Raw genomic sequence first — 12,088 nt, forward strand, 5'->3', positions numbered from 1 at the left:
TAGGTATTCTGTGTATGTCCACCTTTTTTTTTTTTTTTTTAAAGGACCAGAAAAGCATAATAGCAAGTTACATAAAATGTAAAATGTTATATAGCAAATAAATAGGATGTTGCAGAGCCCTGGGCCCACCTGTGGATTCAATAGATGCATTTAGGTTTTCATTCAATAGGATGAGCTGAAAAAACCATGCTGGAAACCAAAATGTGAATCTGCCAATAACATTTAATTATTATGATAAAAACATGCAAACAAAAAAGATGGTCTTCATATAGGCCCCAATCAGAAGCTCAGATCTTCTCACTGAGGGAAGAGTCCCGCATCAGATATGTTAGCCTTTTATATCATCTGGGCCCATCCTCATGCTAGGAAAATCTTCCTACCTGCGTGGGGTGAGGCCAGAGCCATGCCGTACAAATATGCCTCTCTTCCTGGAAATGATATAGTGTCCAAACCCTTAGAGCTTGATCTGAAAATCTCCTGTTTACAAACAAATGCTCTGACAACAGGGGGTGGCCAGAACTCATATGTTATTATTATCTTTCCATACCTTATTGTGAATTAATTAAGAGCAAATTTGTAATCTAGCATGACCTAAACTGGACTGGTAGACATAGAAGTTTGAGTTCCTGTTGAGTCCTTATGTTGGATGTGGCCCCAGTGGAGGACTGTCTGATTATGTGTGAGGGTCCTTAGCATGTGGGGATGTCGTGCTGAAGGGGATAGAAAAGGAAGTAGAGGTAATGCAAAAAAGGAGATGGCAGCAATTTGCTATGACCCAGCCTTGCTTATGCTTAACGCTTGAAAATGGCTGGTGCGACTTATCAGGCAAGGCATTTGATCTTTGTCTCTGTCCTCTCTTCTGAGGGGACATAAGTAGTTTGGGTATCCAGTGACTACTCAAGGCATGAACTTGTATGATACTTGATGCAAATTACCTTAAGCTGTGGGCCCCCGTGCGCATTGACCTGAAGTGGGCAGAGAGCCATTTATTTCTTTATGTAAAATAAAATCTCAAGGGCATACATTCCATCTTTCTCTGTTAAAGGTGGACTCTGATGATAGTTTACCCTCAAGAAAACCAAGAGATGAGAGGGGAAAATAGGCCTCCTCTCATTTCCTCTCAATTCTCTGCAGAGAAGAGTATTTTTCTACCATCTCCTTAAGGGCACATGCTCTTTCATAGGAAAATTAATGTAGGAAATAGACAAGGGAAGGAGGTGAAAGGTAGCAATTGCTAAAAGCAAGCTGCAAAAAGCATTATTACAAGTAACAATAATAAAGACAACTTTAAGCTATTCATGAGCTGATTAAGAAATCTCTGTGTAGTGACTGCCCCTAGCAGTCCCCCATCCTGATTGCTCATCTTTTGACCATTTTGTCAGTCATTAGCATTGCTATGGAAAGGTGGGGTGGGGGGGTGTGTAGAATGGACCCGTGAAAAGTTAGCACTTATTCATTACAAGGAGGGAGAGCCTTGGTGGCCCCGGGGAGATTGGGCCTTGGGGATCATATATCATGAAGGCCTAGAAGCAACGTAGGCGGATGTGGCCTCTCTAAGTCCTTTTTATCCTATCCCCCCACTCTAAACTGGAGGACTTGAGAGAAGGGTTAGGACTTATTTATCATGTTCTGGTCCTTCATAAAAATAATTCTACTGCAGCGAGCTACTGTCCTGCTTGGCCTCAGGAGACATGGGCTGCCTCTAAGCAGACCCATCTCCCTTAATCAGCTCCTCTCAAGGCTGAGGTTGCCACGGCCTGGGAGCAAACCCATACCTGCAGAGCTATTCTTCATCCACGTCTGTTACAAACTGTGAATGGTGTTCGGGTGACTTGCTGTGCGTTTTGCTTAGGTGGAGTTTTACTGCATGTTTGCTCACAAATGTCCGACAGCACAACTTACACTTGAATTTAGAGTCTGAATCCTCTTCGCCAGCTATTGTTTCCGGAGACCTCTGAGCCGACGACACCCGAGAGAGCTCCTGTTCCACCTTGCTTTGCTGGTCCGCGGCCATGCGGGTCATGTCCTTCATTTGGAAGCCCAGGTGAGACTCCAAGTGACTGATGTAGGTGGAAGGGGTTCTGAACTGGGAGGCACAGTCACTGCAATAGAAGATGGGGTGTCCTTTGTCCATGTTTTTCAGAAACTTCGTCCCGCCTGTTTTCCTAAGCTGGTACTTGACGTTTGCCAACCAGTGGCTGATGGTGGTCATGGAGAGTCCCGTAAACTTTGAGATCTGCATGCGCTCTTGTGGGCCCAGGTCAGACAGCAGGTATTTGCCCTCTGATGTTTGGAAGAGGCTTGAGGCGAACTGTGCCTGCAAAATCAGGAGGTGCTGGGGGTTCCAGTTGGACTGCCGACCTTTTCTTTTATGCAAAGTTGAGACTTCATTGGACACGTCCTCGAAGCGCCTGACATCCATTTCCAGCTTCATAGGAGGGACTCTTGAGGAGGTGGCAGGCTTGGGGGTGGTGGCTTTGGGGAGGACTTTGACCATGTCGGCGATGTCAGACAGAGCATGCTTCTGAGGTGGGGATGTACAGGATTGTGCTTGCGAGGACTCGGCCTTCTTGCTTTTGGACTTGGTCAGGTCGATGGGTTGGTCATTGTTCTCAAACAGGTAGCGCCTGGACACACTGGCCGGTCTGGAGGAGGCAGGGCTCAAAACCGGCTTGTCCACAACGCTGAGATTTGACTTGTGGAACAGAGAAATTGTGCTTGAGCTTGGGCTGGAGCAGGAAGGTGAGCGCAAGGGCTCGGTGGCCTTGCCCAGGTGATTGTTCAAGACGGACTGCAGTGCGCTGAGTGGGTTGATGCACGGCAGGGCCGGCGTGTGGTTGGTGAGGGCGCATCCATTGCTAAGAGAAGACACAGGCTCCACGGGCTGCGGCTTCTCTTTCTCACAGCTCTCCTTCATCAGCTTGTCCTCCTCCTTCAGGGGACACGGCTCCACCTTTCTGGAATCCGAAGGTGGTTCACTTTTGGGGAAGGACTCCTTCTCACTGTGGCTGAAGGAGGATGCCTCTTCCTGGGGACTTTCCTTCCCACTCTCCTTCACGACTTCGTCTTTGTCTTCCGACTCCTTTTTGACTTGAGTGTACGGGGCCAGGTTTGGGGGCACAGACACCAGTGGCATGACTTTCCATTTTGGAGCGATGGGCCTCAACTTGTTGGCGAGATTAGGTCGGATCTGCAGTACCTGGGATCCCACGGGCAAAGGCGGCTTGGCACCCTCTGGCAGTTGGTAGGCCGCGTGGATGCTGGGGTACGCGCTCCAGCTGGGGGCGCCATTCTGGGCTTTGTGGATCGCTGTGGTTACAGTATTTTCCAGAGACTTCAGGATGTCCCCTCCGCCCTTGGCGCCGTCTTCTAAATCCTCCTCCCTCAGGTACTGGTACTTCATGGTGGGGTCTAAAGGCTTTTGGAGAGGGTCTTCATATTCCTCACTTTTCACGACCTTCTCACCCTTGTTGGCTTCCTCTGGCTTGTCTTTTTTGCTCTCTTTCTTTAACTCGGTGGTCGAGGCTGTACAGTCGGATGCTGAGTTGCTCGATGGCTTGGGAGCCAGAGGGTCACTGTTTGGGGTCTCTGACAAGGACTGCATTTTCTCGACTGCGAGTGGGTCCAACACCAGCTGCTTCCCTTTCTTGGAGGCAGAGCTGGTGACCTTGAGGAAGTGGCCTGTGACCATCATGTGGGTGGTGAGCTGCTGCAAGGTGTCGTGGGAGCTCCCACACTCCATGCACTTGAGGATCTGGGACTTGCAGGCCTCGAACTGCCAGGTGTAGCTGGCGCCATTTTGGTAGCCATAGCGGTTGTTGGAGGACAGCTGCAAGCTGGCGGTCTTCTGAGAAGGAAAGGAATCTGCAAACGATCCGGTGGTGGAATCGGGGGAACAAGGCCGATTGACATCGAACACACGCTTCTTGGCCGGAGTGACCATTTTTGATGAAATGGTTGGCACTGGCTCCTTCAAAGGCACTTTTTGGTAATGTTTTGTCTTTATCATATGGACACTCAAATCTTGGAGGGAATCGAAGGAGTCACCACAGAACATGCATTTCAGAACCTTTTGAGCATCCTCCTTATCCATATCCTGAAAAGCCCGTTTCCGGGGCTTCGAATAGCTCGTGGGTCTAAGCTTGTCCTTTTTGCGGTTGTCATCTTGATAGTGGCCCGTCTCATTCATGTGCACAGTCAACTCAACCAGGGTGTCGTAGGCAGCACTGCACTGCCGGCAGCGGAACCTGCTGGCCCCGGTGAACACAGTCCCGCACATCTTGCTGCTCTGCCGGTACAGCTGCACGGAGCTGAACAGGCTGGGCTTCGAGACCGACCTGGAAGGCAAGTTTTGCTGCAGGCTTTTGGACAGAGCGTCTTGGTGCCAATCAAAATCACTCTTGTTGCTGCCATTGCGGGTGTCACAACTGCGCCTCTCGCTGTTGGAGAGCTTGAAGCCGAGGCCCAGGCCGGACCAGTAGGAGTCCGACAGGATGTTGGCGTACACGGCGGTCATTTTATCCATGCAATTGTGTGCCTCGCTTGGAAGCTTGGGGTGAGCGTTCGCTTTCTTGTCCGGGGCATCTCTGCCGCACACGCTCTTGATGTCTGACACCTGGTCGCTGGCATCACTCAGCAGAGACTCGTTCTCTGCGTCCTGATTGGACAAATGACTTCCAGGAGAGTTCTGGCAGCTGAAGTAGCCTTTCTGCTCTGGGCCCGTTTCTAGCTCCTCGTCTGTCCCCGTGTCATTGCTTCCCTGAAGCTGAGCTACTGAACCGCTGTCCTCCTCCTCCTCCTCTTCCTCTTTAATCTCCTCCTCTTCCTTTAGCTGTTCCTCCTGGGCGTAGCCTGCAAGAGAAGGAGAAGAGATGAAATGACACATTCCATTCCCATGTCCCCACTTAGGCAGAGCGCTTCCCATGGTGAACAGGGCAGCAATTTCATTCACATGTTTATGAACTGCCAGAGATGGAAATAGGAAAAGCCAAATGGTGTCTTTTATGCCATGGACTACCTTTAAAAAAAATGTCCAGACTTATCATTCTCTACAAGTGCCTAGAATCCCAAGTTAATAATTCTGTGTTTAAGGAATATCATTCTAATATTCCTATAATGGGACAGTTTCATTAACGTGCATGACTTTCAGGAAATCTGGATTGAAATGCAAATCTTATTAAAGTCATAACCGAGAAGGATGTTGGCTTGTAAGAAGACTAAGACTTGACCTTGGTGTTTCAGTGGTAAAGTTACCAAAAAACTTAGATATATTGGCAAACACTCATCTGAATGTACCATTTTTAAGTGCTCAGAACTAATTTGAATGCACAGCCAATATATTTTTGATAGCCAGTGCCTTTTTGTTGTAACATTTTTATTTGCAGAGAGGTGCCCGACAGGAAGGGAGATTATGGAGTATGCAAATAAAATCTTCCATTGATAGCTGAAAAATTATGTAAGCTCAGCAAATATAATGATTTTTAAATAATGGCAAATAGTGCTAGAATGGGAGGTTTGGGGACTATCCTATTATTCTCAAACAGTCTTATGAAGACCTTTCCAGGCAAGGCTAAAATGCTATCTCGATCTTATTCCTGTAATTTCAAATGCACCGTGATTTGTGGGTACCCGTCATGAGATGCCAATTATACAGTTGATTTGTAGATGCAGAATGCTATTGGGGATGCATGCTTTCCCTTCTCGGAAAGGATTTAGGGCCAGTAATTGCAGAGGGAAAATGAAGACATGGGGGTGGTGCAAAGGGAATTAATGGCAAATATCCATCAATGGAGATGGAGAGCATGACTATTTATGCCCATGGGTTCATTTTCTTCACCTGGCTTTTCAGAGCCACGTGGATAAAATGCAACCAAAGATATACCCAAGAAAAGGAGATTCAGCCTTGGATTTGCAAGGCTTGCATGATCTTAATGCAATATCTTCCATATGAGTTTCTCTTTCTCTCTTGGTGGCAGGTGGCTACTTGGAAAAACACCCTAGAAGTAGGTGCTGTTATTTACATCCACCAAGGATCAAGCTTAGAAGATAGTCCTGCATTGAAGGTCTGTCCTGAGAAATGGCAGAGCTCAAAGAGAAGGGGGTTTGTGAGGACTAAGGCAGCTGGAGTCAGGAACTCCAAAGGCTGATGGAAGATAAGATATATATATATTTAAAAGCACAATGGTTTTGAGATGTTAATAACTATTTTTGAAGAAATCACAATAAGCTACCAGAATATGTAGAACTTAGAAGACATTATTAGTAACCCAGAACCATAAAAAAAGGTCAGCTATGGTAATAGTTGTGAGCAGTAAATTCACCATGAACAGACAAGCTCAGCTGGAACGAGGGGCCACCTCCACCAGCCAGCCCAGCCTTCAAAATGCACAGAAGGGCAGCCCTTGAGGGGAGCAGGTCATCTATGAAGACCTTAGCCCACAGCCACTAACTTCTTAACAAGAGGCGTGGAAGAAAAGAAAGTCAAACTTATGTTTAACTGGCTAAACGAGATTTTGACTGTTAGTTGACAAAAAAAATTTTATCAACATCTTTATCAAGTGCACACTGAAATAGTATAAAATCATTTACTAAACAGCAAGGAATATTTTCTATATATAGTAAATAATCCTAAAGAATTGAATATGTTTAACCTTAGCCATATATAGTCAGTTCAGAAGAGGAAGTAACTTGGAAATGTATGTTTTAAAGATCTCATGATTCTGGGACCTAACCTTCAGGAGCCCCACCAATAAAGTCTCCTTTACTCTGTCCTCCATCCCTGTGCCCTTCTATTTATTGCTTTCTGCTGAAGATGAAGAATTTTAACTGAGCAATTACTGTCTCCTGGGAACCAAGCTAATCACTGCAAGTACATTCTTTCATTTCACCTAATAGCTACACGAAGCAAGTGCTATTATTATTTTCATTCCACAGATGGGGGAAACTGAAACTTAAGGAATTCACACAAAGTCACACAGCCAAGGTTGCAGGGTCCCGTCATGAACCCAAATCTGTTGCATGAGAGAATCTACAGTCTTGCCCAGGAGGCGCGGTCTCTTTGTATCACCAACCTAATGAAAAATAATAATAATAAAAAAAAGATCACCACCTCAGGAGGGAGAACTGTGGGAATGCTGGACACAGGAGCCCATGATTTTTTTAAAAAAATTTTTAGTTGTCAATGGGCCTTTATTTTTACTTATTTATATGTGATGCTAAGAATCGAACCCAGTGCCTCACACATGCTAGGCAAGTGCTCTACCACTGAGCTGCAATCCCAGCCCAGGAGCCCATGATTTTAAGGTTGTGGTATCATAACACAAGATGTGAGCATTCACTGCACGAGTTAAGGAGTTGGGTTCATTATTTTATTGCTATCGATGTGGCGTTGCTTCTTCAGCAAGCCCACAAGTGGATTTTTTCATTATATTGGTATTGCTGGTCTCTAGTTGCATAAATTGATTTAAAGAAACAACACGTACTAGGTCTAGTCAAACAACCATTAATAAGTGGTCTCTACTTGCAAGGAAATTGCAGTGTAAAGCCAGCAAATTACTGAGTCAGGCCATCTTTGTTGTTCTCTCCACATCTCTCTCCTCTGGAATAATCTGCATATTTACAAAAATAGTTATACCATTAGGTTCCAGGAGAGCATCTATGTTACAAAATTAATAATAAGTAGTCACTAACCCAAGTAAGATGCTTCAAAAATCAGACAAATTTCATCAATCAAAATAGGGTCACTTTTGAAAAGGCAAAGGGTGATTTTACTCCCGACAGACACTGAGTAGAAGGCACTAGGCAGCGCGGTTCCAGGCTGAGATATATGATCCCTTGCTTAGGGGCAGTGCCAGCACAGCAACAGACATGTGCACACACATACACACAGTGTGTTCACAACAACGCACACGTATACCCGTGCACACGTGCAGTGTGATTACAGCACATATGTACAGGCACAGAGCAAGTGAAGACTCTGGAGAGGGAAGGAGGGCTTTCTGTCGCACAGTTGGTTAAGGGTGTTTCTGGGTTTTATTCATCTAGTATTTTCTGTGCCTTACTCTGTGCCTGATGCTTATTAGGAAGCTGAGAATTAAATCAGGTTTAGTGTTGTGTGTGTTGATGAGACATTGGTGTGCACACGCGCGCTCGCACGTGCACACACACACACACACTCTCACACAAAATCTGCTCAGCCAATATAGTCATTTTCAAACAGGGAGAAAAGAAGTGCTCTCTCTCTCTCTCTCTCTCTCTCTCTCTCTCTCTCCCCCTCTCTCTCTCTCTCCTGACATTTGGAAGCTGCGCCTTCCGGACCAGCTCAACCTCACAATCTACTTTGTCCTTCTAAATGGATTCCCCAGAAGAAAAGTCGCAGACAGCACACGCCTCCCCCACAATACAGATAAAATTTTCTGCTTAATTAGGCATTGACATGTTTACTATAACCTTTACAGAAGAGTAACTCGTGCTGAGAGACCCTTTTTGTCTGTTTTTCTCTGCAGAACAGACTAAATCTCGTGCACCCGATAAGGTAACGCGTTGAAAAGCCTCATAAAAAAAGTGCCAAAGCATCTGTCAAAGTGAGTGCATTTTAACAATGGCTGAGGGTTCCAAGGAGTTTCTAAAAACACATTTTAATATTGTACATTTAAAACTGTTCACTTGACTTAAGTGATTTTGTTTGCCACCGGCAGTTGAGGCGAGAGAGGGAAGGCAGCCAGCATACGGGGAATCCGGTGGATAATGAGTGTCTGTCTCTCTCTCTATCGATGATTTGTTTAATAGGATTGCATCATGTGTGACTCTTGGTATAACTGGATGAGTGGCAGGTTTATTCTTATTTAACAAAAGAAAAAACGATCACAATTATGCCAAGGTACAGGAAGAATCTTTTTGCTGAATTGGGTTGAAGGTCAAACTTCACGGTGACAAACATCCCCCATTCCAACCCAACCTCCATCCTTTACCACGTTGACTCTGGCCACATGCATTCCCTTCCCCGGACAGCTCATTCATGAGCAACCTGTCAGTTCCATCTCAGTGACAGGCTCATGAGACCATTTCTCTTCTACTGCATGGCCACTGCTCAGATGGGGCTGCCCTCCTGTCCGCTGGGGTGACACAACAGTCTTTCCACACTTTGTCGTCAGAACCTTCTATGCAGAATGGGTCAGGCCACGAGTTTCCTCTGATGCAACTCTGGTGGTGTCTTTCTGTTGCACTTGCAATGAAGTTCAGATCCTCTGCATGGACCACAGGAGCCCGGGGTTTGGTCGCCGCCTGTTCCTGCTGCCCTCCTGCACACCCGCACCCTACTCTCCGTGTCTAAGACACAATAGTCTCTTTCTTTCCCCTCGAACCTGCCAACCCTTTTATTGACTGTGATTCATTGACATTGCAAATGTGTCTGCCCAGAAAGTTCTTCCTCTGTACTGCACGTCTCAGGGCTTTCCCTGGCCCATTTCCTCTCTCGGTGACTTTCTAGCATGTCACCCTGCTGATGAATCCCTACAGTACTTGCTAGTGGTCCTATTTGTTTGTCTATTGATTGGTTGTCTTCTCCCATGGAATGTGAAATTAAAATATCTGTCCTTCCGAAGGAAGAGCTTGATCCTCCCCAGCACCCACATTGCCGACTGGCGTAGACCGTCACATCCTGTCTACAAATGATCTCAATGCTTGAATGAATAGATCAGACAACAGAAGAGGACAATTATAGCCACAAACTCTGGTCCTTAGCAGTGCGACTGGCACCTCAGTTGAGTGAAGGACCCCCCCAACCAACAGAGATCATGTGTGAATTACAATCGTTCTATCAACTTGATTCCACAACAAAACAAGAACACACACATAAAATCATCTTTTCAGACCAACCACTCTCTGAGTAACAAGATTTGGATTTATACATCTAAATATGAAGATAGTAAATAAACACCAATATTGCAAGACATCAGAAATTATGCTCTCAGGTGAACAGACTTTAATGAAAGAACAAGAGCCACCCAGAAGAATCTGTGAAAATATGGACGAATTTTACCCATAATAAACAAAATCCGTTAAGTGTTCTGTGGTTCATAGTAAAGCAATCATTTCCAGAATTCTTTGTTTAACAAAAGAGAAATGCCACTTTACAACTGCTGCAAATGTTTGACCCTAATAGATGTGGATAAAATTCAGAAATGACCCTGAAATTAAAAAAAAAAATCTTATGTTAAATGTTAAAAAAAAAGTAAAATTATTGTGTTTTTTTTTAAGTGACCACTTCTATTGTTTCCCAATCTTCTAGTCACAAAGATTTAAATGAAATTGTGAAAAATAATTTGCAGGTGGTCAGATGTTTGACATCAGATTGTTGCTGGTATACATTCTCATAGTTGTCTCGAAAATCCTCAACTGAGTATTCACAGTGAAATCGCTGACAGGTTTTTAAACGGCAGGAGAGGTGGAACTCTTAGAACCCAAGAACAATTTAAAACTCAAGAAGGCTGATTTTCAAAAATAAGCCAGAGAGCAACTAAGATCTCATTTAACTGCATATCCCATGCTGACAGGATCATTTTCGCCAATCTCCCACACTAAATGACAGTTTAAAACCACACGGAGATTCTGCAGTGTGCAGATGGATGCAGATGAGGGGTGGGAGGACTTCTCGCCATGGACCCATAGGTGTGCTAAGCCAAGATACAGAGCAAGGCCTCCTGTCACTGTCTCCAGTGTTTTGGCGACTGTGGTCTACAAGTCGTTAGTATGTATATTATTATTGGCACTAATTGGCACTCCCGTTGGCAGGATGAGCACAGACAGAGGATTTAGTGTTCAGGAAAGCTGAGCTACTTTTCAATGGTGGCCAGGCCCAGAGTGGGGGCCTCTGAGGGAGCCATCTGCTTTTTGTTTCAGGACAGTGGGAGGCCAGAGGGCTGTGGAGACCCCTGACCCCAGTGCTCTCATCTTCTTCATTTACAGAGAATCCAGGCACCGCAAGCCAAGGCCCCCTCTCTCTGAGGTCTGTGGAAGCTATGAAGTTCATGCACATTCCCAGTCAGGAAAATTTTCAACAGTGACCCCACATTCATGGCCTATGGATTTTCGTTCCTGCCACATCATATAGAACTCATTAGTGTAAGTGTGGCTGACACACACTGGTGGAGAGAGGCACGCTGGTCCCTCCTCTCTCTGGATGTCAAGTAGGATCCTGGTTCTAAGGCGTGTTGGAAATAGAGTAGGTGCAGAAACGGAGGTGCATCCTGGGACCATCTGTGCCCCATGGAAACAGATGACCACCACAAACCACGTTCCTTATAAAAAGTCCCAAAGACTATTTAGTTCATTAGAATGTTTCACATGTGTAATGAATGTGTACCAGGAGGGGCCTGCATGAAAAAAATCCATTTTTCTTAACGTCCTGTCATTGGCACGTTCTTGGGTCATTGTCCCAGCTCTTTAGACTACATAGCTATTTTCTTTTTTTGAATTTGTAGATGGACAGAATGCCTTTATTTTATTTGTTTATTTTTTATGTGGTGGGAAAGATCAAAGCCAGTGCCTCCACGCATGCTAGGCAAGCACTCTGCCATTGATCCCCAGCCCCAGGCCTATATGGCTATTTTCTAATTGTGCTTTGTGACTTTCTCCACGTCCCACTAGGCAGCAACAGAGGACTATGATAGTTCAGATCAGGGTAGCGGACACTAGGTCAACTCTTTGTGGTTTGTCTGTTTATTCCTTGAATCAATAAATATTTATTCTGCAGCCACCATAGATAAGACAGTTTGAGTTTCAAGGGGACTTCTGCCCCCGTGGTGCTCCAAAGGCCAAGGATCAGAGAGAGATGAGCTACAGACAGAAGTTGGACCTGAAATTGGGAGAGAGAAGTCATGAAAAGGTCACATGTTCCTATAGGAAGTCAGGTGAAGGCAATGGACAAAATAGACCAGGTGGAAGAAAAGCAACTCTCCCCAGTGAAGATCTGTAGTGGTGGATACTTACCTAAAGAAAGAGAGAATTGCAGGAGCTGTGGATGCCTAAAAAGTTTGTGCTATTGTCTGGAAGCATACAGCCTCTGCCCAAGAAGCTGTCAGGGTCTAAG

The 12,088-nt window shown here is 45.4% G+C and overlaps 1 protein-coding gene across 1 annotated transcript in view; it reads right to left on the reverse strand.

Moving 5' to 3' along the window:
• Nucleotides 1-202: 202 nt before the first annotated feature.
• Tshz2 (teashirt zinc finger homeobox 2) overlaps nt 203-12,088 on the reverse strand; it is a 244,378-nt gene continuing 232,492 nt past the window's right edge. Inside the window, exon 2 of the mRNA XM_076849173.2 lies at nt 203-4,851. Coding sequence (XP_076705288.2) covers nt 1,784-4,851 — 3,068 coding nt within the window. The 3' untranslated portion in view covers nt 203-1,783. The remainder of the gene's footprint in view (nt 4,852-12,088) is intronic.

This window comes from Callospermophilus lateralis, chromosome 3, assembly GCF_048772815.1.
Source record: "Callospermophilus lateralis isolate mCalLat2 chromosome 3, mCalLat2.hap1, whole genome shotgun sequence".
In the NCBI taxonomy this organism is placed as follows: Eukaryota; Metazoa; Chordata; class Mammalia; order Rodentia; family Sciuridae; genus Callospermophilus; species Callospermophilus lateralis.